General features: G+C 35.2%; 5 protein-coding genes across 6 annotated transcripts; all 5 read left to right on the plus strand.

Annotated features, from left to right (window-relative positions):
• Window positions 1–2,236: 2,236 nt before the first annotated feature.
• LOC102619396 (transcription factor KUA1) lies at window positions 2,237–4,975 on the plus strand. The gene is made up of 3 exons (XM_006477081.4): window positions 2,237–2,932; window positions 3,640–3,848; window positions 4,198–4,975. Exons 1-3 carry the CDS (start codon window positions 2,650–2,652, stop codon window positions 4,705–4,707), a joined length of 1,002 nt encoding a protein of 333 aa, XP_006477144.2. The 5' UTR covers window positions 2,237–2,649; the 3' UTR covers window positions 4,708–4,975.
• A 367-nt stretch (window positions 4,976–5,342) lies between these two features.
• On the plus strand, window positions 5,343–7,956 carry LOC102619700 (O-fucosyltransferase 30). Its single transcript, XM_006477082.4, has 2 exons — window positions 5,343–6,348; window positions 6,464–7,956. Exons 1-2 carry the CDS (start codon window positions 5,900–5,902, stop codon window positions 7,503–7,505), a joined length of 1,491 nt encoding a protein of 496 aa, XP_006477145.2. The 5' UTR covers window positions 5,343–5,899; the 3' UTR covers window positions 7,506–7,956.
• A 2,926-nt stretch (window positions 7,957–10,882) lies between these two features.
• On the plus strand, window positions 10,883–17,106 carry LOC102619982 (peroxisomal acyl-coenzyme A oxidase 1). Its single transcript, XM_006477083.4, has 14 exons — window positions 10,883–11,215; window positions 11,597–11,705; window positions 11,815–11,876; window positions 12,064–12,273; window positions 12,574–12,661; window positions 12,742–12,904; window positions 13,245–13,443; window positions 13,939–14,136; window positions 15,037–15,168; window positions 15,341–15,461; window positions 15,762–15,872; window positions 15,956–16,025; window positions 16,325–16,508; window positions 16,612–17,106. Exons 1-14 carry the CDS (start codon window positions 11,078–11,080, stop codon window positions 16,819–16,821), a joined length of 1,995 nt encoding a protein of 664 aa, XP_006477146.2. The 5' UTR covers window positions 10,883–11,077; the 3' UTR covers window positions 16,822–17,106.
• A 172-nt stretch (window positions 17,107–17,278) lies between these two features.
• LOC102620272 (uncharacterized) lies at window positions 17,279–18,978 on the plus strand. Its single transcript, XM_006477084.4, has 2 exons — window positions 17,279–18,407; window positions 18,505–18,978. Exons 1-2 carry the CDS (start codon window positions 17,815–17,817, stop codon window positions 18,722–18,724), a joined length of 813 nt encoding a protein of 270 aa, XP_006477147.2. The 5' UTR covers window positions 17,279–17,814; the 3' UTR covers window positions 18,725–18,978.
• A 5,688-nt stretch (window positions 18,979–24,666) lies between these two features.
• Window positions 24,667–26,183, plus strand: LOC102620560 (ethylene-responsive transcription factor ERF038). Of its 2 annotated transcripts, none has more exons than XM_006477085.4 (2): window positions 24,667–25,515; window positions 25,758–26,183. In XM_006477085.4, exons 1-2 carry the CDS (start codon window positions 24,803–24,805, stop codon window positions 25,903–25,905), a joined length of 861 nt encoding a protein of 286 aa, XP_006477148.2. In that variant the 5' UTR covers window positions 24,667–24,802; the 3' UTR covers window positions 25,906–26,183. The 2 variants fall into 2 exon arrangements, with proteins under 2 accessions (XP_006477148.2, XP_015385178.2); XM_015529692.3 differs by having other exon boundaries at window positions 24,668–25,515; window positions 25,761–26,183.
• The last annotated feature ends 718 nt before the right edge of the window (window positions 26,184–26,901 follow it).

Raw genomic sequence — 26,901 nt, forward strand, 5'->3', positions numbered from 1 at the left:
AAAATGAACATCAACATACTTTTATCCGTCATGAAAGTTAATAAATATAAAAATTAATTTTTACCAAACACAAGAGCTAGTAAAAATAAAGAAAAAAATCTTATATATAAAAACCACAAAATATAGATCATGATACATTAAGAAAGACAAATAATAATAAGGTTAAATAAAAGTGAAATTGAGTGTTTACCTTGCAAAATAAGAGAGTAGATGGAGAATACACAATTGCAAGGTAGAGAAAGAGATTCGTGAATGGTATTTTTGAGTTTTTTTTTTTTTAATGGTGAATTTATTTTTTAAAATGAGTTCAGAGAGTAATTTGATGGGTTTAAAACGCTCCATCCTTAAAACAATAATCAAATGTGAAATTAAATTATATATGCCCAAGTAAAACTTAGTGTTCGATATCAAATTTTATTACAATGACATTTCAAAAACAAATTACAATAACAAAATGGATTCATCAAAAGGCGGTGTTACCATGTATGATGATGATCTTTAGTTACATTTAGTATTATATATATATATATATTAGGGAGCCCCTAAGTTATATGTAATGTAACTTACACTCACTCACATAAACAGTGGGTGGTATGGGGCTCACTCAGTATTCGTGTGAGTAGTGTGAGTTACAATACATGTAACTTAGCACTTGCCTATATTTTATATTTTTAATGATTGATCATATGCTTCATCTTAATAGCTTGAACTTAAATTGCATGTATTTGAGAGTAAATCTCTCCTATATTTGCAAGTAGGGATTTAAGATGCTTTATGAGTGTAGTTATATGGTAATCATTTATTATAATACTTTATTATTTTAAATCACTTGCATTTTCTTAACAACATTCGATCACTCGGAAGCAAAATTATAATTTTTGTATAATATTAAACAAATAGAGGTGAGATATGTAATCCTTATTTTCTCAAAATTTGAACTCGAGCTCGCATTGTTAAGTAAATAAAACTATTTGAAAACTATTTTGAGAAGCTTATTAAAACAATTACCTTCTAAGAAATGTGAAGCCAATAGGGGTAGGTGTCCCGTTCGTTTTTTCTTTTAAAAACTTTTAAATCTCAACCAAAAGTTTTATTTGCCCCCAATAAGACATTTGATTTATCCCCCGACAATTTTGAGTAATATACAAAAATGTATGCTCAAAATTAAATGTTCGTCGTGAAATTCACTTTAAATAAGTACATTAAATATAAAATTATTTGAAAAATATTTGAGAAAAATCAAATCCTTTAAAGTAAAATAAAATTTTGTCCCCTATTGAATTTGGAATCTGGTTGCGAACTTTAAGCTTATATTTTTCTATGTATCTCATATTAATCTAATTTGCTTAAAATGCGATATTAAAATTATTTGTTGAAGTACTCTTTATACTCGTTCTTCTTCATCAAAGACCATTTAATATACACTATTATCACCATCAATTTGATTTTTTTTTTTTAATGACAATCACTTATTTAACTTTAAAATGTATGCATAATAGTGATAATGTTATACGATATTATTATTAAGTTTTAGCATGAGTTAAATCACTACAAATAGAATGTGTCACTTTATACATCATTAAATATTTAATGATGCATTCACAGAATTGCATCATTAAATACATCATTAAATATTGTGGGGGCTAAATGTTCTTAATAGGTAAAAATCATTCTCTCTTGCGAAATGCGAGTGGAGTATGGATATCCCTCCTCTGTGAGGGGTTATTTATCTGAGCATGTACTTCACATAATTTAATGTAATAATATAAGTCTCAATTATATATATCTGATTGTAATTATCAGTATAATATATCTGTTATAATAGCAGTTGTTGTAAATATATGTGTAATGCAGTAATCTGATGTTTAATCAGTATTCAAAAAAAAAAAATTCTTGCATTCTAATTTTATTCTTGTTCAAAAAAGTAATTAAATTTTTTTTTTGAAGGACAAAAAGATAATTTAATTGAGTTAACTCTGATAGTGAAAGTAAGAGATCAATAGAATGGATTGACTATATTATCTCCCCCAACAATTTTGGGGAGAAAATCATTTAATTAGTGCACACATAATCTGAATCCTAAGTGATTACGTGTCATCTCGGAAAGAAAATAGTAATTTCACGTATTCCCAAATCCCCCATTTTTCAATTATTGTCTTATCTAAAAGATTTTTAGATTATTAGAAAAGAAAAAATTTTCTAGCCCGTCACGCATATCGTGGATTTGATGCAGAATTGTTGTGGCAGGAGGTCAATCGTTTGTAAGGGAAGGGAAGCATCATCAAACGCGAAATCACCAGTCCAAACAAATGTTGACTAAAAAGAAAATCGAACGACCAGAACACAAACTCCCAACTCGAGCTGCGAAGCACGCAATCATCGCCTCCCCTCATATCCTTAAATAAAGTGCCAAGTCCCTAACCTAACATATCACTGCCTACAGTCGTCGTTATAAAAGCACGTATCGTTCTTCGAGTTCTTACTACCCCCTATCTCCCATCCGTGGGATTATAAGGACGGCCCGTGCTCGGGTATTGTAATGATTCGGACCCTCCAGATCCCAATCCGAATTGCCGTGTTGTACTAACTCTCACGGCAGAGCGCAACCCCGAACCTAATCCAATCCGGCTCGCCGATTCCGAACAGAAAATGACGCGGCGCTGCTCGCATTGCAGCCACAACGGCCACAACTCTCGGACCTGCCCCAACCGCGGGGTCAAGATCTTCGGGGTCCGATTGACCGACGGCTCAATCCGGAAGAGTGCTAGTATGGGCAATCTCAGCCACTACGCCGGTTCGACTTCGGGTCATAATAACAATAACGCGTCAAACACTCCTGATTCGCCCGGTGAGACGCCGGATCATCATGCTGACGGGTATGCGTCGGAAGATTTCGTTCCCGGGTCATCGTCGAGTCGCGAACGCAAGAAAGGTTGAATTATTTATTTATTCATTCGTTTGAGTTTTCGGTTGTTTACCTACTACTTTGAAATCTCTGTGTAATTTTAAGCTTAATTTCGGTGTTTTTCCAGTTGTCTTCACTGTAATTTTGGTGTTAAAATATTCTAGTATTATAAAATTAGGTCATAGAGTTCGGGCCTGGAGGAGCTTGAAAATTCGATTTCAAGGGTCATTCACGCTCATCTCTGGATAGCTAGCAACTAGCGTGATGGTGGTTTTGTAGTTTGATGTCTGCTTGGGTGTTGTTACTGTTTAATTTCTTGGATAATAACACAGTATGGAATTTGTTATTGAACTGGAATTAGAGACGGTTTAGGAGAAAATTAAGGACTAGCGTCTTTGTTCCAACCAGAAAGGAATATGATTTTAATTGAATTTTATGCTATTGATTCGTGTTACCATGTCAAAATTCTGATATTCTGATGAGAGCATCTTTTTGTCAGCTATGCCAATTTAGGTTTATTATCTATTGATCACTTAGATGCTGTTTAAGATAGAGGAATGGAATTAGAAAACTGATTGTTCAGTACAAAAAATGTTTAAGATGGGAGCATGATGCTCTGGATTACCTTTAGATTCCAGAGGTATTGCAGGAGCCCATTAGGATCATACAATTGTATGTTATCTGCCTTGAATGTCCTGTTTTTCTTCTGAATAGCTTATAATTTTGTTCTGCAGGTGTTCCATGGACTGAAGAGGAGCATAGGATGTTTTTACTTGGTTTGCAGAAGCTGGGGAAAGGTGATTGGCGTGGAATTGCACGCAATTATGTTGTATCTAGAACACCTACTCAAGTTGCCAGCCATGCTCAAAAATATTTTATCAGGCAAAGCAATGTGTCTAGGAGAAAAAGACGGTCCAGCCTATTTGATATTGTTGCAGATGAAGTTAGTACTCTCTCTGAAACCTTATTTTTGATTGGCTTTTCGACCTCAAATCTTCTGCAAATGCATGTGCATGTTTTTTGACAGTTAAAAGTCTGGTGGTAAAAAATTCCACTATTTCTGGACAATATTAATAGTAAATTTACTTCAGATGAGAAATTGTCTTTTGGCTAATTTATGGGGATCTGTCACCATGTGCATTTTGTTATTTGTTGGACCCGTCAAAGCAGAAGCTGGTTTCTTCCCCTGGGCTTGACTGTTAATGCATGCTCATTTTTGCAATTGTTTATGCTTTTAAAATCATTCCCCTAATGTTTGTTAACTATTCTTGGTGTGTATCACTTATGTGCAGCCACTCGACACTCCAGCTGCATCACAGGACTTGTTTTCTGCCAACCATACGCAGGGTGAAACACAAAGCAACAACCCACTGCCTGCTCCTCCTGCTTTGGATGAAGAATGTGAATCAATGGATTCTACCAACTCCAATGATGGAGAGCCGGCCCCTCCGAAGCCGGAAAACTCACAGTCCTGTATCCCAATGGTGTATCCTGCTGCTTATGTCTCACCATTCTTTCCATTTACTTATCCATATTGGTCGGCGTACAACACAGAGCCAACACAGAAGGAAACACATGAAGTGCTGAAGCCTACAGCAGTACATTCAAAGAGTCCTATAAATGTTGATGAACTGGTTGGCATGTCGAAACTGTGTTTGGGAGAATCTATTGGTCAGAATGGTCCATCTTCTCTCTCATTGAAACTTGATGAAGGGTCGTCTAGGCAGTCAGCCTTCCATGCTAATCCAGCCTCTGGCAGCTCTGGAATGAATTCAAGCGGCAGTCCTATTCATGCACTCTAATGATGCCTTTTGCTTGGAGTGATGGTGTTTGTTAGCTCAATGCCGATGAGCTCAACAATTTTACTGTTAATACAAAGACTAATAATGTGATGTGGGATTCGGGTCGGGTCATATACCTATGTGGAATACCTTAATAAGGTGGTTTGTTGGTGTCATTAACTTAATTCAGTTGTTAGCTTGTAGGTGGTTGTAGCATCTCGCTAGAAATTATTTTAAGCTTTAACAATTTGTGTTTGCCTTAAAATATTAATTCGATTCATTTGGCTTATGTTGATCAAGCGTCCTGTTTGCAGTCACTGTAACCAATGAGCAACGCATCGGGTTCGGGTAATAGCTGTTGTGGGTCGCTGCCCACTGGGTTGCCATGAGTAAAGAAGGCTTTTTCAGGTAGATTAGAGCTCTGATTGTTTGGCCAAATAATCGAGGAAGGTGAATAAAATTGATATTAAAAATTATTGGATGCCTTGCATAAATTTCATTACTGCGTCACTTCACCGCCACGATGTACCCGACTTTTAAAGGATAAGCAATAACCCATCACAAAAAAAAAAAAAAAAAGAAGAAATAATAATAAGACAAGACATAATGAATTTATTTACAAAGTCTTTTAAGTTTACTCTTCATTTTTTTAAAATATTTTTTCTACGAGGGGGTGGATAAAATTTAAATTTATTTTGTAATCTCTTACCTTTTCTAAAAATCAAACCCAAGTAACCGGCCAAATAAAATTACTTGCAAAAATCAAATATTATAAATTAGGATAAGAAACCTTCCAGCACTTTCTAGACATAATGGAATGAAATAATTCCTTTTTGAATCTTCACTTCTAGGCATGATTTGCATGGTGTTAAATCTTGCCGCTTGTGTTCTAGCCAAGTTAGCTTTTATAGTTATTCAGGCTCGGTTGTGTGGCTGGATACTTTCCCAGCTGAATTTTTTTTTTTTTTTCCCTTTGTTTGAATTTTTTATGTACCTTTTTAAGTTTTAACTATGGTTACGAATGAAGCCCTGCTATATATTATTATGAATAATTAAAAATGAAAAAAAAAAAAAAAAGCGAAATCTCTTTTTGGGCTGCTCTTTCTTTCAGCCATTTATTATATACATCAACCCGGGCCTAGATGACTGAGTAAGAAGCCCAGTACACCTACGCCGTAAGGGGGAGCAAATCCCAGAAACTGAAAGCAGAAACATGAAGAACATTTTCACTCTCTCAAAGCCCCCAAAACCGTGGGGCGGCAGGAGAAAATCCCAACACCGATCCCCATTCTTATTCCTCTCAATCACAATCTTCACATTTCTCCTCCTCTTCATTGCCTACAATCACATCCCCGAATCTCTCCTTTCACTCTCATCCAAAACCCTAGATCCCAAATTCTCACAATGCCATACCACCAAAGCCATAAGCCCAGATAAAAAATTCTTCTTGTATGCCCCACACAGTGGATTCAGCAACCAACTTGGAGAATTTAAGAATGCGATCCTAATGGCGGGAATTCTGAACCGGACCTTGATTGTCCCTCCGGTTCTTGATCACCATGCCGTTGCTCTCGGTAGTTGCCCTAAGTTTAGGGTACAGAGTCCTAATCAGATGCGAATCTCAGTCTGGCATCACGCGATCGAGCTTCTTCGAAGTGGAAGGTAACTTCTTTTTTGTCGCTTTGTGTGCAGTCGTGAATTTGTATAGGCTATTTAAATGATTGTTGATTCTTAAGCTCTAGTAAAATATTTAGCCATATCTTTTGCTTTTGTTCAGGTATGTCTCCATGGCTGACATTATTGATATTTCGTCTTTGGTATCTTCTTCCATGGTTAAAGTCCTAGATTTTCGGCGTTTTGCATCTTTATGGTGTGGTTTGGATGTAGATTTGGCTTGCTTGATTAGCTTAAACACGCAACCATCTTTGTTGGATAGGCTTAGGCAATGTGTATCTATGTTATCTGGGCTTAATGGCAATGTAGATGGGTGTTTTTTTGCTGTTGATGATGATTGTAGAACCACCGTTTGGACATATCAAAGTGGTGATGAAGATGGTGTATTAGATCCATTCCAACCTGATGAACAACTCAAGAAAAAGAAGAAAGTTTCTTATGTTAGGAGGCGTCGAGATGTATACAAGGCTTTGGGATCAGGTTCTAAAGCTGACTCGGCCACTATTCTGGCATTTGGAACCCTTTTTACGGCCCCATACAAAGGCTCCCAGCTCTATATTGATATCAATGCGGCTCCAAGAGATCAAAGGATACAATCTTTAATTGAAAACATTGAATTTATTCCATTTGTCCCAGAAATATTGAGTGCCGGAAAGAAGTATGCTTTCGAGACCATTAAGGCTCCTTTTCTTTGTGCACAGCTCAGATTGTTAGATGGGCAATTCAAGAACCACTGGAAAGCTACTTTTTTGCGCTTGAAGGAAAAATTAGATTCCTTAAGGCAAAAGGGTCCTCAACCTATTAATATTTTTGTGATGACTGATCTTCCTGTAACTAACTGGACTGGAAATTACCTGGGGGATTTAGCGAAGGATACAGATTCTTTTAAGTTGTATTTTCTGAGAAAAGAAGATGAGTTGCTTGCACAAACAGCTCAGAAACTTGCAACTGCAGGACATGGCTTGAGGTATGGAGTAACTGGGATGGAGAAGCCTTGCCCTCAGAGATTTTCTGATGTTCTTTTGTTCATAGAGCAAACTGTTTGCAGCTGTGCTACAGTTGGTTTTGTTGGGACTGCTGGCTCAACTCTTGCAGAGAGTATAGAACTGATGAGAAAATTTGATGTATGTTCCACTCAAAATTGACTGCCCCTGGCTCGGGATCTTTGTTGATTTTAGTTCTTTGAAAGCATTGTGTTTAGGAGATCAAAATTGGACTCCTGAATGGGATTTTCTTCCCACCATGCAAGCATTGAACAAATATGTGCCTTGGTTGATTTTCTCTGCCTTTGAAGCAAGTTGGGCATTGCAATTTTCTTCGATCATCCTTTTTCCATGGTTCTGAATGATCCAGCTGATCTTGCCAGATTGAAGGAAAATATTTTGGCTGGTGTCTTGTTTAGGGAAATATCATGTTTAGGTCTAACGGTGAAGGGCCAGCTTGATTCCTTGGCGCTCAAGTTTTACCTTGGTGAGAAAGCACTCTTCTGATTCTCTGTAGATTGTAAATTTGTAATGTTATATAATCCAATTGTTTTAATACACTATTACACTCTTTAAATTGCAATATAAACCAAGTTATACTGCTGATTTACAATGATCTGTGTTAACTTCAGTTTGCGGTCTTAAACAAAACAAAGTTGATCCCTATCCCATTGGGCTTAGGGGTGGGCAAATTCGGTTTGGATCGGTTTGGGACATATTCTCAAACCGATCCAAACTTATCGGTTTGAACTATTTTCAAACCGATATCAACCTAAAATTTTTTCAAACCGAACCGGTTTGGATCCGGTTTGAACTTATTAGCTAAAACCCCATTTCTTTTATATTATTTTACCTAAATTATTTGTTATTTTTTTGTGTCCGTAATCCAAATTGATACCTCTTTTATATTATTCATATCTACTTTGATATCTACATAATAATTTAAAGATACATCCATACAAGTTTACATCATAATACATCATAATAAACAAGTTCTTAACCTGTTCATTCAAAACAAACTCACAAAATAAAAATAAACTTGAACAATATTTGACAATTAAAATATTGTGCATCTTGTCCGTCAAAACTTATGGCTCAATTATTTTTAATTTGTCAAAATCTGCATAAAATGATAAATATAATTAGTTAGATTGCTTAACTTAGAATATAATGTAATTATATAATATTTCTGGATTGGATCGGTTTGAATCGGTTTGGAATCCTTCCAAACCGAAATCCAAATCGAGTGATGTCGGTTTGCAATCCAATAAATCGAAACCAGTTTTTTTACTAATGAAACCGATCCAAATGGTCGGTTTGGATCGGTTCGGTTAAAATATGCCCACCCCTAATTGGGCTATTCCTCCCCCCTCCCCCATTTTCTACCTTTTAAATTTTTAAACAATCTGGTAAAATAGGTGAAATACCATTTTCCATTTGTGTTTCCTTGCTCCTTGTTGATTTGATTTGTCATTTGATTAGAATGTGTTAAATTTCAAAGTTTTTAACCTATTCAAATTTTCAGTTGTAGAAAGTAGAATCCAAAAGAGTAAAATAAACAATTAAATTTAGAAGTTTTGATCTAGCCAAATATTGCCCGATAGATAATAAACATTTGAAAGCAGTCCAAACTTGCATCCTTTGGGATGCTTAAGGCTACAACTGGCAAAACGGGTGATTGAATCGTGCTAATTTTAAATTAATTTAAGCATATTTTAATAGAAATATGAATTAGTTTTGGTAAACTATTTAATCACATCATAGACTCATAGGTCAAAAAATTAAACTCTAATTCAGCATGAGAAAATTTATGTGTTGATTTAGACACTATTTATTTAATAATTTTGTTAATTTTCACGATTTATATTTATTTATTCATATTATGTTTATGTTAAGTAAATTGGTCGTGTCAAATTTTGTCGACTCAGCTGTAGGCTAACAATTGACAAGAAAAGAAAAGAAATAATAGTAATGAGATCAATCTATAGTAATTATTCAATCTATTACCATAGACAATTTGATAAATCATTAAGATCTTGCTGACATGCTGGGAGAAAACAAGTGTTCGAGGTCCACCAAAAACAAACCATGGTTGTTCGTTTGCTTTAGAATTAAAGAGAAGTCGAATTCATTCATTTAGTATTTTATGGATACAGGATAAATGCATGAGAATTTCAATTTGCCATTCTATTTAAGAGAAGTTGTTGATCCACGACAGCATATCCGGATTCCGGAATAGAGCGAGGAGCGTGGTCCGCTCATACGGGTATGGGGACACATCATTGCTCGAGCATTTATATAGATAGATTTACATTCAAATTTTTTATAATATAAAATAAAAGCATTCAAGTCACGTTCTTTTCTCAAACACAAAGGAAATAAAAAATAAAAAAATCCGTAAATAATTGCTTTAATTGAGCCCTAGCATACATTATGGAGATTGCCAACGAACAGAGCGATTGATCAGAGGGAATTGGAGCCGACGCAAGCATGCGATTTCATCAAGACAAGGCCCGAGCCAAATTTCCTTAATTATTTTGGAAGTCAAAATTCGGGTTTACCGACAAAACAAAGCAAGAGCAATAGCGATAACAGATGTATCTTATTAGGAAAGGAAAATTATACTTAAAAAAAAAAAAAAAGGAAAGGAAAGGAAAATTATAATTTCCATAATTTAAAAGCTTTCTGAATAAAAAAAATAATAATAATGATTCTTATCCTAACTTAATTTTTGTCTGAATCATTGTTATACTTAACTCCCTTCTAAATTTTAATTTTATAAATTTACATATAAACCCTTACCCATATATATATATATATATATATACATATATAGAGGTATCTTCACTTTAATAAAATGATGGTGTATATAAAAATACGAAAATATCATAGATTTTAATATATTAAATATTATATTTTTTATTTGTTAGTAGTATTTTTACTTTATTAAAATAAAAAATGTCCTCTCCGGAAAGATTAATATATGTATATATAGACTATATATATATATATATATTATAGATTTTAATATATTAAATACTATATTCTTTTTATCTGTTAATATATTAAAATTTACATTTTTTAATCTGTCAGTAATATTTTTATTTTATTAAAACAAACATGTCCTCGCCGAAAGATTAATATATGTATGTATAGACTAACTTTTGCTACGGCTGAGATGGTTCCTTTAACCAAGTCACTGCCTATGAGTCATCGGCACATTCTTGAATAGGCACACAGTTAGAGCTCCGATTTCTCACACTGATTGTGAGTTTACGGTTTCATGTTTTATTTCACTCTCCGATGAAGGTTCTTGTCCCCCTTCCCTCACAGTACTACGTCTACATGGCATCGGCCATCCAGTAGTATCTAGCCCATAGCCGTACATTACACATATATAACTTTTCCGACCACGGAACAAGGACAAAAAGACACAGAAAAATAAACATTCAATGTCAAAAGAAGCCCAAATAAGCACGTGCTGTGAAATGTGAATATCGCATCGAAAAAGGGGAAAAGGAAATGAAAACGTGTATGAGCAACGGCAGCAAGTCAGCAACCTTATCAATTCATAATTAACTGGTGGTCCCTTTCCTATAAATAAGCTCTGGGTGGTTAGTTAAACGCCATTCGGAACAAATAAGCTATAACAGAAGAGGAGCTTTCCTTTTGCAAGTTGTAATCGATCAATAATTATATATATTTATTTTTTATCTGAATCAAATCGATCGATCATGGACGGGGTTGATCAGCTTGCTCCTGAGAGGAAGAAGGCACAGTTCGATGTCGACGAGATGAAGATCGTGTGGGCCGGCTCCCGCCACGCCTTCCAAGTCTCCGATCGGATTGCTCGCCTCGTCGCCTCCGATCCTGTATATATTTCTATAAAAAATATAAAAATAAAAACTCTATTCTAGTTTCTTCTATATACCCTTTTAGTTTCTGTTAATGATATTAATTTTCTGTTATCGTTACTGCCTTGGAAATTATGGCATTGAGATCCGCTCAGTTGAATTGAATTGAATCTAGCTTTTAATTTTTAATTTTCTTTTGTTTAGTGTCATATTTGTAATTTATTTTGGAATGTTCACCGTTAAGAAATTAATCATTGATGGTAGGCTGCTCATATTGTTAAAAAATCTGAAATTTTAATGCTTTTTCATGCTGCTTGAGAAATTTCATGCTGAGGATGCATTCCTTTTTGTGGTTTCTGATGTTTGTTGTTGTGCTTGTTGTGCTTTTGTTGTTGTTAGGCCTTTCGCAAGGATAACAGGGCTATGCTAAGTAGGAAGGAGTTGTTTAAAAACACACTGAGAAAGGCAGCTTATGCATGGAAACGGATCATTGAGCTTCGTCTTAGTGGTGGGTTTAATGAACTTCACACATTAGTGCTGTTCCTTTCAATTGTATGTTAATATTGGCCTGTGATGGATAATAGTGTAAATTAACTTCAAATACTTTATTATTACAGAAGAAGAAGCATCTATGTTAAGGTCTTCTGTGGATGAACCTGCTTTTACGGATCTCCATTGGGTATATTAATCCTTCTTATTGTGGCATTGTAATTACACGCAGTCATGTACACGGGGCTAAGTAACATTAACATATTTGTTGGATGATAAAATTCTGAGTTTCTTTTGTTGCCTTCATTGCAATTTTAATTGTTAATCCTTCAAGGTTTAATTCCTATTTGTCTCCGATATTCCCATTTTCTTGACAGGGAATGTTTGTACCAGCTATTAAAGGACAGGGCACCGATGAGCAGCATCAGAAGTGGTTACCATTAGCATATAAGATGGAAATAATTGGCTGCTATGCGCAAACTGAGCTTGGTCACGGCTCCAATGTTCAGGGGCTTGAAACCACTGCAACTTTTGATCCCCAGACAGATGAATTTGTCGTTCATAGTCCTACGCTTACTTCGAGCAAGGTGAGTAAATGTATAGCATTTACCATACGGTTGGTGAGAGATTGATTCTATTTATATGATACTTACACTATTATCTTCTGCTACTTCAGTAGCTCTTTTACTTTTAAAAAAAAAAGTTTTCTGTTTTCGTTTTGACTTCTCCTTGTACGTGCAAATACTATATGAAATTGGTTAAGAAAAGTAATTTGACTTCTTAACAACTGCATCAATTTTTATGCTGGTACGTTTTTGTCTTCCATTGATTGATCATTCTCTGATAAGGTTCTTATCATTCTCACTTTACTTCGTTGTTGTTATTAGTGGTGGCCCGGTGGATTGGGTAAAGTTTCTACGCATGCTGTTGTTTATGCACGTCTTATTACTGATGGTCAGGACCATGGAGTAAATGGTAAGTACAACATCATTGTTCTGAATTACATGGAAAATGGCCTATTTTCATATTAATTGTGCTAAGGTTATGATTTTCAGGTTTCATTGTACAGCTCCGAAGCTTGGAAGATCACTCACCTCTTCCCGGCATAACCATTGGTGATATTGGAATGAAGTTTGGAAATGGAGCGTATAACACCATGGACAATGGTGTTTTGAGATTTGAACATGTGCGCATCCCTAGGAATCAAATGTTGATGCGGTTGGTTCTCTGTCTCCTCTCCTTCCCTATGTTTAGAAGCTATTAATCTGCATAGACTGCAGAACGAGCAAATTGCTTTAAAAAAATTGTCATTATCTGTGCTAATTTGTCCAATGAGCATCATCAGCATCTTCATCTTCATTGTTGCAAAAAACCTTGATATATTGACTGCCAGAGAACAAGAGTTGTGTTAGTACCCTGCTTCCAAGCATACACACAAATAATAGTATGAAAGTCCATAAGTTGAGTTTATTTCTCCATGGCATAGAAAGTCTATTCTGATTGTCATCATAATTTTTATTTAGAAATAGCAATTTGAAGTTTGTTTCAATCATCTCAGGGTTTCACAGGTAACAAGGGAAGGGAAGTATGTGCAATCTAATGTACCGAGGCAGTTGCTTTATGGCACAATGGTGTATGTACGACAAACAATAGTAGCTGATGCTTCCTGTGCCTTATCACGGGCTGTTTGCATTGCTACAAGGTATAGTGCTGTCCGTAGACAATTTGGTTCAAAGAATGGTGGCCCCGAGACCCAGGTATTGCTACAGAACCCATTCCTTTTTAATATTATTGAGAAATATTTTAATGTTTGGGCAGCAACCTTTTATATGCTTGCGATAAAAAAAATTTCTGGTGATTGGGCATGTGTGATTTAGTTTATATTTTGTTTCCCAATACTATAGGAATTCTAAGCCAGAAGATGTCTATGAAGAAGATCCTAGTGACTCTAATTCGTCTTAGTATTAAACTTTTAGATAATACTAATAGGAGGAAAATCCCAAAAGAAAAATTCACAGCTTTGGGAGCATCCAATTCCTTTTTCTTCAACTTCGATATGTGGCATTGCAGTAATATGTTGAAATATTTCTTTAGATGGCCTTCATAGTGAAAGTCTTCTTGTTTACGAATGTAGCATACAACACAGAGAAAACTGCTTTCAACTGTTTTCACCTTGCTGTCGGTGACCTTTTCTCTGTTTTTCCAATTTGTTACAAAGTACTTTTATTAATATTTCTGCTTCCATGTTCTAGGTGATTGATTACAAAACTCAGCAAAATAGACTCTTCCCATTGCTGGCGTCCGCCTATGCTTTCAGGTTTGTTGGTGAGTGGTTGAAATGGCTTTATACGGATGTGACCCAAAGATTGCAAGCCAATGATTTCTCGACGTTGCCTGAGGCTCATGCATGTACTGCAGGATTGAAGTCTCTGACTACTACTGCCACTGCTGTATGTTACTGAAACTGATCTTGACCCCCTTTTAAATCTTAAATCTTTTAGTAATTTTTTAATTGAATTTATTATTATTAGTTTCTATGATTTGGTTTTCTCTCACTTGCTCTTTGTATGTTCTTACAATAGGTTTCAGCTTACGTTGAATTTACACTTACATGTATACTAAGCCAAACACAGTTGAGTGTAATTGTCAAGTTTCTTAATGTCTACTGGTTTCACTGTATTTGTTAATAACAACATACTGAAGGATCCATATGGCTTCCTTAAACTACTCATTATGAATGTTGAATAAGAGTGCTGAACTAGATTATGTAGTAGTACCGTGACATCCTACATCTCTTGGGAATGATGTGAGTAATGAGCTTAAAAACGGCCGCCCCCACTAACCTGGAAAGAGGCCTTCTGGGTGGACATGGGCCATACTGAGGACAAAACCATGAGAGTGAAGGACATATTTGTGAAACCCAAAGCGGACAATATGTTACAAGTGGGCAGATCGTTTCATGTACACTGAAGATTTGAGACAGTTACATAATCTGCTCCCAATTTTTTTAAAGCACGATTATGGATGAAGTTGGGATGTTCCTGGTGTGGCTTATTTTGGGAGAATTTTTTGAGTTTAGGTTCATTCATTACTGATATACACCACTCGATTCAGGGCTTTTGATCCTATCTGCACTGCTGAATCTAGTATTTGTGCAATAATGTTTCCATTAGTTGTTGGCTAGATGACTGTCAGTTGGCTGGCTTTGTTTTTATGGCCATAGCATTTTATATTTTCGAGATATCTGTTCACCAGCACTTATTTTTAGATATCAAACTTTTTGGGATGCTTTTGAGTCTTTGGAATTTCTTTGGGATGCTTTTGATTCTTTGGAATTTCTTTGGTTGCAGGATGGGATTGAAGAATGTCGAAAATTATGTGGTGGCCACGGTTACTTATGTAGTAGCGGCTTGCCAGAGTTATTTGCAGTTTATGTGCCTGCCTGTACATATGAAGGAGACAATATTGTGCTGCTCTTACAGGTATCGGAATTATTGTTTTAATATCTTTCCCTTTTTAAATTAAGATATATCATGTCTATGCTGTCATAACATATTGATGCTTGGTTTGGTCTACTCTTTGACCCGAACTATCTTAGTGCTGGGATCTTGTTCTTTTAAACTGCTACTAATATCAACAAAATTCTTCTCTTAGGTTGCAAGGTTTCTCATGAAGACCGTATCTCAGCTGGGATCCGGAAATATGCCTGTTGGGACAACAACTTATATGGGACGGGCAGAACAATTGATGCAATGTCATTGTGGCGTCCAAAAAGGTAATATTTCTCTCTCCCTCTCCTCTCAGCCCTTCCAAAGCACTATTGTTGCCTTTTTTCAGTCTATCGTTTATGTTTCATCATCCCTTTGTACCTGAGTTGGCACAACATGACACCATTTGAACATGAGAACTCACCTTTATCACTAAAAATATAAAACCATCGCACCATCAGCTTTTAGATTAACTTAGGATTAATTATCCAATTTCTGGTGTCTTAACACTCGGACAGGTACTCATCCCTGACTCCTACACATGCTAATACTTGCTTTTTTAACCGTGTTTATTTGATGTCTTGCAGCTGAGGATTGGTTAAATCCTTCTGCCATACTGGAGGCCTTTGAAGCAAGGGCTATTAGGATGTCTGTGGCCTGTGCTCAAAACCTGAGCAAGTTTACAAATCAAGAAGAGGGTAATCTTTTCATCCTTGATATAGGTTCTTTAAAACTTTTTAGGCTCAGGGTCTCATGAAGTAAATGTTCTTTCTATATTCAGGTTTTGCGGAACTGGCAGCTGATTTAGTTGAGGCAGCTGTTGCTCATTGCCAGCTAATTGTTGTTTCCAAGTGAGTTCCCTCTTTATCCAATTGAAAAATCCTTAAAAACTTGAAGGGCTTTTTTCTGGACATGACGGTGATATGCTGCAAAGTTATTTGTTGTTGACTGGACACTAAATGAGTTAAATCCCAACATCGATTTTATGTTCAATGCCTTGCACTTATAAGTGAATTGGCAACATCTGCAATGATTCTATATGTTGATGCTGCTCATAAATGAAGTTGAATGCCAAATAATCTCTTGTGACTTCTATACCTCCTTTTAATTTGTGAACTTTGTCTTAAAAAGTGCACACTTCTGTTTTCAGGTTTATTGAGAAATTGCAGCAGGACATACCAGGAAAGGGGGTGAAACCAATTTTGGAGATCTTATGCAACATCTATGCTTTGCATCTTGTTCACAAACATCTAGGTGATTTCGTCTCCACTGGCTGCATTACTGCCAAGCAAGCTTCCCTAGCTAATGAACAGCTAAGATCTTTATATTCCCAGGTATTTACTCGTGTCAAATAATTCAATTATATTTGCTTGCTTGCCTGGTTATAAATGATTGTTACTAGATAAAATTACAATTTTCAATTGATCATGATATTAGGTCCGACCTAATGCTATTGCACTCGTCGATGCGTTTAATTACACCGACCACTATCTTGGCTCGGTCCTTGGACGGTATGATGGAAATGTGTACCCGAAACTCTACGAGGAAGCATGGAAGGATCCTCTAAATGACTCAGTTGTGCCTGATGGCTACCATGAATACATCAGGCCTCTTCTGAAACAACAGCTTCGAAATGCAAGACTCTAAAGAATATGATGAAAGGGTGTGGTGCATACCCAAGTAATTCAAATCGTATACACTTTTTATCCTATCAATAATTTTTGCCAATAAAATTAACATATTGACCACCCACAATAGAATAATATGGGTCTGTGGATACTATCAAGTTGATCCATCAGATCGTTGACGAATTCGGGGTTATTTGTTAGACTTCACGTTATGGAAGAAGATTCTTCATTTGTAGATGGATAAAATGTTTGTAATACGATTTGCTTACGATTTTCTTATTTATGTGCACTATTTTTCGCAATATTTTTATTCTTCATTGATGAAGCTCAAATTAACCAATGATGCTGTGTTATCCTCTTCCACTGCCCGTCAATTTTGATTTGCGGGGGAACAACAATTCCTCAAGTTGAATGTTAATAAGAATCGTCTCGAAAAAGAGCATAGTGGGGGGGGGGGGGGGGGGGGGGGACGAAGATCCACAGTCATGTTCGTTTCCCCAGATCATATGTTATGTTATATTATATGTAACGTATACTAATTCCTGAGTTTATCACCTAAAATTAAAAATTACAGCATGTGAAATAATTTAATTGTCATGGCTGACAATTCATAAATTTATTGTATGTTACATTCTATATAATAAAGTCTTAACTCCATTTCCTAATATCCTATGTGCTGAAAAAAGTAGGCAGGGACGCTCTCTTAATCAATTAGCAACCATTTTCTTTACGTCAATATATAACATAGACAAATTTCCATTAATAGGGGTATGGGAAGGTCACATTTAAACACAACAGCATTACTCTCTGTAGAAGACGAACATGCATTTTTCTTTCCCAAAGAGTCATAAAACCAAGCCCGTGTCCCAAAGAGTCGCTTTTTTGTAACCCTTCGTTTGCTTATTTATAGCAATTGAAAAAATAAAACAAAATTCAAACCCCTAAAAAGTAAAAAACCTTTATCATCATGCATCAGTGCACTTGTGATCTAGTTCAAATTAGTTGCTGAAGCATGGCCGAAATAGGAAGCCTCGTAGACCTGTTGCTATTCTACACAGTAGAGAGAGCACTCTTCAACAGAATGGTCGGCACATTGGGCAAAAATCCCCAACAAGTGAAGACGACAATAGCACTTTGGCTCTTGCTAGAGGAGATTGGTTACCACGACTTGATACGAACGATAAATTACCAAAATAACAAAACCATCGAAGCCCTCTTTAACGAGGCATTGCTTTGCCTGGAATACATTCAGCCCGACAAAACAGAACCAGCAGTGTTGCATCACACCCCTGTTTTTGAAGAGACAAAGAACTACAGCCGGGACTTCATGTGCAAGCGATACATGCACATTATGGAAACTGTCTGTGACAAAATATTTGGTGAAAGCGGGGCTATTGAAGTTGATGAGTCAGGGACCAGGCCTGTGCTTAGTAGAGATAGACCCTTTGGCAAGGGTTGTTATGCACACATACCTGAAGCAGCAAGAGAATCAAATTTAAATCCTGAAGCTTCCAAATTTTATCCCGAAGATGTCAGGACCATGTTCTTGACGTTTTCGAGAGGCCATCCTCTAACCCGCGAAGAAATTATCAACTTCTTCATCTCGTAAGAAAAACTGCTTTAATTTGCTCAATTTATTCTCTCACTTGGATTTTGTTGCCTGCTTTTGCGCCGGCGATTGTTGCATTGTATTGTTTTGCAGCAAATGGGGCGACGTGGTGCAAGATGTTTTCATTGAGCGCACTCGTCCGGGGCAAGATCCTCAGTTCGGACGTATTGTTTTTACTACATCAACCGTGATACCTCGGGTTCTAAATGGTCAATCCAGAGCAAAGTTCTTGGTTAATCGTAAGCATTTGTGGGCTCGTATATACATGAACCGCCATGGAGAAAAGAGAAAGAGTCAATCAATGAAGTTTTGAGTTGCAAGTAGCTAGCCGGCTAGCAACAGTAATGTTTGAGTGAGGCATATATATCGCAAACGTAACTACATAAATGGTCGATGTATGCCATATTCTGTAGATACTACAGTGTCATTTTCCTCTGTCATTTTTTGACCAATTCGATCAAACATATTGGTATTTTCTGGCCTTCTAATTACAGCCCCTGGTGCTGGGACGCGGACACTCGATAATACATAATCAAATATACTTGCTTCCCCCAACGCGTTTTATATATATTTTTTAATGATAATATGATGGCAATCTAAGTTTGTCTTCACTACTAAGTGGATTCCAACCTTAAACCTCTTCAATCATTCCAAGAGGTTTTACGAGTTAAGCTTGAGATAAAAAAATTAACAAATATCTGAGTGTTTAATTTGGAGTTAAATGGGGGCAACAATGTTAAAATATCCATCATATTGTACGGGCCAGCTCTCAATATATATATATATATTGTACGGGCCGGCTCTATATATATATATATGTGTGTGTGTGTGTATGATCACACTATATTAAAGTTAGAGGTAAATTGAAAGGAAAAAAAAAAAAAAAAAAACTCCAATGCACTCTATCTTGTCCTATACTATTTTGAAATTTATATATTTTTTAATCTTTTAACTTATCTCTTGCTTTAATAAAGTTAGAGACTCTTGATTAAAAACTCACTCAATACATAGTGCTTATTGTTGGAAAATTAAGACAAAAAATAGGGGAAGTTTGGTGGGAAAACCAGACTAAAACCCAAAAAAAAAGTCAAGGCGTGCAACAACACTGTCCTTAAGACCAAATTCCGCGTCTCAAGATATAATATCGTGGTGCAAAAATGACTAAAAGGCGGTTTGATCTCAAAGATACAATGAGCATTATCGCAATGTTACACTTTAACGCGATAGTTTAGAACAACAAAAGTGTAATGATAAAGGCAAAGAAATCAAGGTAGAACAGAGAGCATTTTCTATATAATCATAGTGTGATATGATTGGCTCTTTAAATAGATATGTCCTAGCTCGTTTTCCTCTGTAACTTTGAATTATAATTATACAATGATTTAAAATAAATTCTAATTCGATTAGGAATCGAATTATCAATATAATTCGAACTAAAAATAAATAAAATTAAAACAAAGGGCAAAAACATAAAAGCTGGTCTAGCCCGTGCACATACACGACATTCCCGTGGGGAAAGAAGGGGGTTCCCCCTATGCGTGGGTTATTGGGCGCGAGCACCCAATTAATATATTCCTCAACCAAGCTCCTCTCTTGGGCTTGCTTTCTTGCGTGTGGGCCTTCTCTTTATGGGCTTATTATTACATCATATTTGGTTTTTATATATAAACCAAGTTATTCTCTCTTATCTAAGTAAGGTGGGATATTAGTATTTTGAAATACCAACTCAATCTCTAACAATCCCCCTACGTATTTCAAAATACCCAATTTCATTTATCTTCAACTTGTCTATAGAGTTTTAATGCATATGAAGCAGTGACTTTTGGGCTATGAACCAGCCACTAAACAACTAACTCTGTCTTATATGAACTTGGTGAAACTTATAGTTTTTATGAACTAATATTCTTTCTGTGTAAGGCAGAGGACTACAAGCTTACATTAAACTCTCACAATGTTTTGTTGTTCTACGATTTGACATTTTAATGGCCCTGTGTCTCTGGATTTATGAGTACTCTAAAGAAGCCTGTTTAACTCTCCTAGGAACTGACCCAATTCCACACTTACATAAGTGAACCTCCATGAAGTGTGTCATGCAATTTCAGCATACCACCATGCAAAAAAATATAGGCTATAGAGTTCATTAAGAGTTTAATTTTTCAACCTAAATCATTGCAATAATCACTACCTCGTCATAGGGAGGACTCATAAATAAAGAAAATCTCTATTAAATAAAATGAAGATTACAAAATAGTGATAATGCTATAAGACAACAAGTAACCTATTATGTACCCTTACGAATATATTTCATGGGATCTTCAATCACATAGGTAGGGTTACCATAACTTTTGTGTTCTGATCTACATAGTAGTCCCATCCCCTTTGACATTATCTCTACTAAATTCTTGTTTAGCGGTTTTGTCAGAAGTCTAAGGTTACCATAACTTTTGTCTTCTAATCTACATAGTAGTCGTATTCCTTTTGACATGATCTCTACTAAATTCTAAATTTTATTAAAGTCTAAGGGCTATTAAACCATGTAGTTTAATAGCTTTCACGGTTATTACTCTAGTAAACCACAAGTTTAATAGGTTTTCTGAACTTTAACAAAATAATTAGAATCCTGGAATAGAATATATATATATATATATATATATATATATATATATATATATATATATATCTCTCTCTCTCTCTCTCTCTCTCTCTCTCTCTCTCTCTGTGTATATTAGTTCTCTAGTTCGAAATTTTAAAGGGTGGGAAAATTCGGTTTAAAGTTTTTTAAACTTTTTCACACTTTAAAATTCTGTATTGAAAAATTTTCCCATATATATACACAAACAGAGAGACATACACACGCATGCTTTCTCCCAAGATTTGCACAAAATAAAATGTGAATTTAATATATTTTTTTATGATGGCAAAAATAATTTTACAATACTATGAAACGCCGAATCCGGACTTACTTTCATGCGGACGTCCGGAAGGAGTTTGAATTTGATGAGACTGCGTTACTCATGACAAAAAAAAAAAAAAAGTGGTCGACGTACGTAATATTGATATTAATAAGAAATGTTGCATTTAATATTTTATCAACTAAATGGTTACCCTACCAATTACCAAATATTCTTTGCTATGTAGCGTGTGGACATTAAAACTCCATGCATGGTTCATGTGTTCATGAAAAATATGAATATATCAAATTATCAATCAGTCCTTGTCTCACCACTTATAAAGAAGATTCCACAACACTCATTCACTAATCACTGGTCACCACCACGTGATATCACCCGCAGAGGTAGAAGAGGTAGTCGCTTCTGATTCAACTTTTTTCCTACACAAACAAACGGTGGGCCCTCAAGATGAGTGGGTGTTACATGCTACAACCGTATAGTACAATTTCAGCAATGCCAAGAGACATTTCGGATTTGTCAAAAGTGATCTTGTCCAAGAACAAAAAGGACAATAAGGTGGCCACATGAATTAATTTCAGATGAAGATTTGCAACTTTAATTGAATTAATGCCACAGGCAAGTCCTTATTTAAGAGGTTTCCAAGGTGTTCTCAAGTACGTAGTCGAATAGCTTTCAAGTAATTTTATTTAATTGCGCATCCGGAATCGAATCTCAAGAAAGTATAATGTTAAAAAACATTTTTAAAAAAATATTTCGTATAAAAATATTTTACAATCAATGAGGTTGTTGGGACAAATTAAAGTGTTTCTTCACTAACCTATTATTATGCAAATAAAAAATATATTATCTTAAAATTATAAATATATATAATACGTAGGCATCGTCAGAGATGGTTCCATACCAAACTAAGTAATGAAATTGAAATTGATTTTTCTTTTTGCTCATTTCGTTTTTCGCTCTCTTTTTATCATTCATCTACTCTCATCCTATGTTTTTTCCAACCAAACATGCGTGTAAGTAATGCATTTAAGAGGAGTTGCTTCTACACGTGCACACAAAAAGTGATTATGGAAACCCTGGTTATTAATTAATGTAAACAAATTCAGTAAAGATCTTTCGGTTGTTGTAACCAGGAGTTGGTCGGCGGCGTTGGGGAAGTATGAGGTTCGAACATTCTCACTCAAAGAATTAATTTAATATATTTCATCGAAGGCTTCCTCTAAATTGTGGCTGCTTAGAACCTAAATATGATTTTTTACTAATCATTTTCGAAAAAGACTGGTTGTCTTATTTTTACGGGGGATCATTGTTGATTTGCCATGGGTGGATATGAGAATTGCTTGAAAATTTTCTCCAATGAGAGAGAAAGCATAACCAATAACTAGTGTAGAATTCTCTATCTATATTGGTACGTAATGGAGAAAAAATAACGAACTCTATTTAATTATTATTATTTTAAGGTAAGGGTGGATAAAATAAAATCATTTTTTTTTAGTTCCTATTTTTTCAATATTCAAACTCAAGTGACCAAATAAAGAAAATTACTTACAAATCACTAAGAAATTTTTTTATTATTTTTAACAATTCTAGGTCCAAAAAAAAAAAAAATTGTTGCTAAAATTTTAAGAAAATGTGAACAATTATGGAAGAGATGACTCTAGTTTTTTAACTGTTATTTTTTTTTTTCAAAAAGAGTGATCATTGATGAGTAGAAATTCTTAGAAAACCATTTTCATAAGATTCATGTATGTTTTCTCCTCTTCTAGTTTGTGGTGCAAAGTCAAGCTTTTCTTCGTTGAATGAATATACATTAATTTGAAATGATGAAGTCTTAATGTATTTGACCATAAAATATCCAAAAATGTGTGCCATGAGAATCTACATATAATAGAAAAAAAAAATGTTATTTAATTAATGAACGTGAAATGAGAAGAAATTTCCACGAACAAAGAGAAACACATTATGTGCATAAACTTTTTCTTTACATGATCTTGCATTTTACACTAAGTATCATGCACGACCTACACTCATTTAATATTTTTATCCAAAAAAGAAAAAGAAAAAAGAAAAAGTTTTGTCGTTGATGACTATGACCCAAAGGAAGTTTCATGGCACGTTTAAATTTTGGTGTATATATATATGTGTGTGTGTGTGTGTAATGAACAATGAGTGTGTATAATTTATGCAGACAAAAGTTAGTTGTACGTCGTATACTAAATATTGAATATTGCATTTGGTCAATTTGTCATATTTTATTCAAATACAGTATATATAAAGCTGATAGATCATAAACCATGGATCAATAGAAGGTTTTGAGGTGCAACTTGATCTAGTAGATGGAACATTTATCCTTTCCTCATCTAAATTTTGTCAAGAAATATAATTATGCCAATTATGATTTGATGGTTAACAAATCTTGATGACAACGCGCCGGTAAAGTTTTGTAACCATGGGAACGAGAAATTAATCATAACATTAATTTATTGTCAAATTCCTTCCATAGATGTTTGCTTAACAAACAAGGTTTTATGAAATATTCCAATCATGTATATTATTAAAAAATAAGGATATTAAAAGAAGTCTTTGGGATTTCTCAGTCGAGGCTGGGTTCTTTTTTATTGGAAGATGTTGATATTTTTAACACTCAAAGAAAAACTAGAGTAATAAGGGCACATCTAATTAAACACCATATCGTTAGAAATCAATCCAATAATTAATCATATTAATTAAAAAATAATGACAGGAAATTGACCACATGGACATTAAAAAAGAAGGATCCAAAGACAGCTTTCATTATTATAATATGGCTTGAATTAGGACACGTCGGCATTGGTTTGAACTAGCAATTTGAATAATGTCTATTGTTTGTTGGCCTACAATTTTAAAACATAGCACAAAACTTTTGGTACTTTTATGACTTATCATCAACCGTGCACATGAGATATTGAAAATGCTTCAATTGATTAATCGGAGAAACGCTAACTGATTCAATCACAAGAAGAGGCCAAGAAATAAAATGACAATCTACCATGTAATTAGATAATCACTTCGCAGTTCATTCATTGTTCAAAACCGATTTGAGGTAAAATAGTAATAATAATCTTGCAAAGCTGAAATACAAATGTGATATCCGACAAGATATTATCACAAAATATAAAATATTAAGTGGTTATTTATCTTATTATCTCATTTTTCACATGATAAATTCAAATTGTGTGCAGTACTACTCTAGAGGAGTTAAGATGAGTGTAATCAAATCCAGAGAGAGAGATTTACAGCTCCAATATTAGAGTGAATTTTGATATAATAGTTGCCAAAAATAAAAGAACAAACAAACTTTGTTTTCTTTTCGGTTTAGGCCCCAATTTCCAGGGAAATTGAACACTTCTCCCTTTATAAGAAGCTCATGTACCCGCATCAAAAGCTATGCTTCCCACATTTTGTCCTGCTCCACAACCACAAAGCCCTTAATTGCCCAAATGGAAGTATCACTCAATACAGAGAATGAAGCTCAAGCCACCACAAGTTCCTCTCATCCATGTTCTGCCAGAGAATCAACTTCATCATCATCTTCTTCACCGACAAAGACTGTAAAGAGCTTTAAAAGAATTATTATTCAAGAAGAAAAAACTAAAACTGCTAGCGATAACGATCACCATGAAAGCAAGACGAGAAAGGTGAGTGATCTGAAGCATCCAACTTATAGAGGAGTAAGAATGCGCCAATGGGGGAAATGGGTATCGGAAATAAGAGAGCCAAGGAAAAAATCAAGAATCTGGCTCGGCACTTTTGCTACTCCTGAAATGGCAGCTCGAGCCCACGACGTTGCTGCTCTTGCCATCAAAGGCCACTCTGCTTACCTCAACTTCCCTGAGCTTGCCCACGAACTTCCCCGGCCGGCCACCTCGTCCCCTAAGGACATTCAAGCCGCCGCCGCCAAGGCAGCCGCCATAGTAAGCCTCCCGAAAGGCCAAGAACTGACAAATCCTCCCTCTCCGGCTAGCACTGTGACTTCTCATGACACTCAAGAATCTGCGAGCTCGCCATTATTAAACAACGACGACGACGATGCATTTTTTGACCTGCCTGATCTTTTACTCGATGGTAGGCACCAAATGGATGAGTTATGGGACTCATTTTCATGGCAGCAGCTGACTGAACCTGTCTCAGAGCCTGTTGGTTTTGGATTCTGGTATGATCAGGAGCCTTGTCACTATAATTCATGAATTATATCGTAAATAACAACCCGTCAAGTTATAAATTAATTAATTACATCATAAATAACAACCCATCAAGTGCAAGTCATTGTATATAAGAGAACAAATGTGAAAGTTTAATTTCATGCTTCTGATAAGATCTCATGGCCTTTAAACTTTATGCTGTTTCTGTTTATCTTTTCGAGCATTAATTTAATACTCAGTTTGTTAAATTCAGCAGTAATTCCTGCGTGCTATATACTTGCAAGGAAATGCTACCATATCACTCATCAGGTTGTGATGATGACAGCATGACAATTCTCTTCTGGGTTTCATTATCTCATTATTACACTTGCAAGAATATTTCGGATTGCAGAACAAATTAAAGTACCGTTTCGTGTGAGGAAGCATCTGGGTAGAATCAAGAATTAATGTCACTGCATTCAACTCATTAAAGTCGTTAATATTTTGAGTGATGCGCTTTAATTCTTATCCAAATATTGGACTAGATTTGATTTGATTGCTTAATTCGTACTGTAAACATTTGGACTATGTCAACATATAAATTGATCTAAGACGACATTGCAATAGGAATCTGATCATAAATTTAGTGGTGCCACGGTTACATCTTTTGAAAATTATAATAAAGAAAAAGTTTCCTTCACTCCCGATCGATGTCCGCACATTTTAAAATATATATTTAGTTACACACGGCAGCGTATGATTTATTAAAAAAGAAAAAAAAAAGAAAAAAGAAAAAGAAAGCTCCCAGTCTGGCTCACAAGCTAAGGAGAAGAAAATATCTTACTCACTCTTTTTCAAAATTTCATTTTCATTTTCCATTTGTTGAGTGAAAGCGAAGGGATTAAGATCCATTAGCGTAGTAAATTTTTGCCTTCGCTAGATATCAAAGTTGGTGGACCACATGTTGTTGACTGGACGAGAAAATGAAAATGCTCACAATAAATTTTAACGTCGATTTTGAATTTTTGACCGAATAAAAATGTTGAGGACGAATTAGAAAAATCACAGCACAAAAAGAATCATTAATTCCAGGCTGTAAGGCTGTCTGTATACAGCGGATACATCTTTCGATTTAAAGTCTCCAATCTTCAATTCCATAGACCGATTTGTAATATTGATTGTCTTCTTATGGGCAATTATTAAAGGAAGCGAGCCTTCGATGTGAATGTCGCTGTTTTAAATTATGAACGTAAATCGATTGGTATAATAACTAATTACCACTTGGGTGAGTTAAATAATATCACATAATTTGATCTAATTTGTTATAGTAATTGAAATATAAATTTAAGTATCTCAATCAAATAAATATAAAATTATTTTTAATAAGATGAATCTGGTGCAGAGACATTTATTATAGT

The sequence above is a fragment of the Citrus sinensis genome, chromosome 3 (assembly GCF_022201045.2).
Source record: "Citrus sinensis cultivar Valencia sweet orange chromosome 3, DVS_A1.0, whole genome shotgun sequence".
NCBI lineage: Eukaryota > Viridiplantae > Streptophyta > Magnoliopsida > Sapindales > Rutaceae > Citrus > Citrus sinensis.

Coding starts and splice junctions, on each gene's coding strand:
- LOC102620272 (XM_006477084.4), top strand. CDS start 17,815: ATGGCCGAAATAGGAAGCCTCGTAGACCTGTTGCTATTCTACACAGTA. Junction 18,408..18,504: donor ATTATCAACTTCTTCATCTC/GTAAGAAAAACT, acceptor ATTGTTTTGCAG/CAAATGGGGCGACGTGGTGC.
- LOC102619982 (XM_006477083.4), top strand. CDS start 11,078: ATGGACGGGGTTGATCAGCTTGCTCCTGAGAGGAAGAAGGCACAGTTC. Junction 11,216..11,596: donor GCCTCGTCGCCTCCGATCCT/GTATATATTTCT, acceptor TGTTGTTGTTAG/GCCTTTCGCAAGGATAACAG. Junction 14,137..15,036: donor TGACTACTACTGCCACTGCT/GTATGTTACTGA, acceptor CTTTGGTTGCAG/GATGGGATTGAAGAATGTCG.
- LOC102619700 (XM_006477082.4), top strand. CDS start 5,900: ATGAAGAACATTTTCACTCTCTCAAAGCCCCCAAAACCGTGGGGCGGC. Junction 6,349..6,463: donor GAGCTTCTTCGAAGTGGAAG/GTAACTTCTTTT, acceptor GCTTTTGTTCAG/GTATGTCTCCATGGCTGACA.
- LOC102620560 (XM_006477085.4), top strand. CDS start 24,803: ATGGAAGTATCACTCAATACAGAGAATGAAGCTCAAGCCACCACAAGT. Junction 25,516..25,757: donor CCTGTTGGTTTTGGATTCTG/GTATGATCAGGA, acceptor TGTTAAATTCAG/CAGTAATTCCTGCGTGCTAT.
- LOC102619396 (XM_006477081.4), top strand. CDS start 2,650: ATGACGCGGCGCTGCTCGCATTGCAGCCACAACGGCCACAACTCTCGG. Junction 2,933..3,639: donor GAGTCGCGAACGCAAGAAAG/GTTGAATTATTT, acceptor TTTGTTCTGCAG/GTGTTCCATGGACTGAAGAG. Junction 3,849..4,197: donor TTGATATTGTTGCAGATGAA/GTTAGTACTCTC, acceptor ACTTATGTGCAG/CCACTCGACACTCCAGCTGC.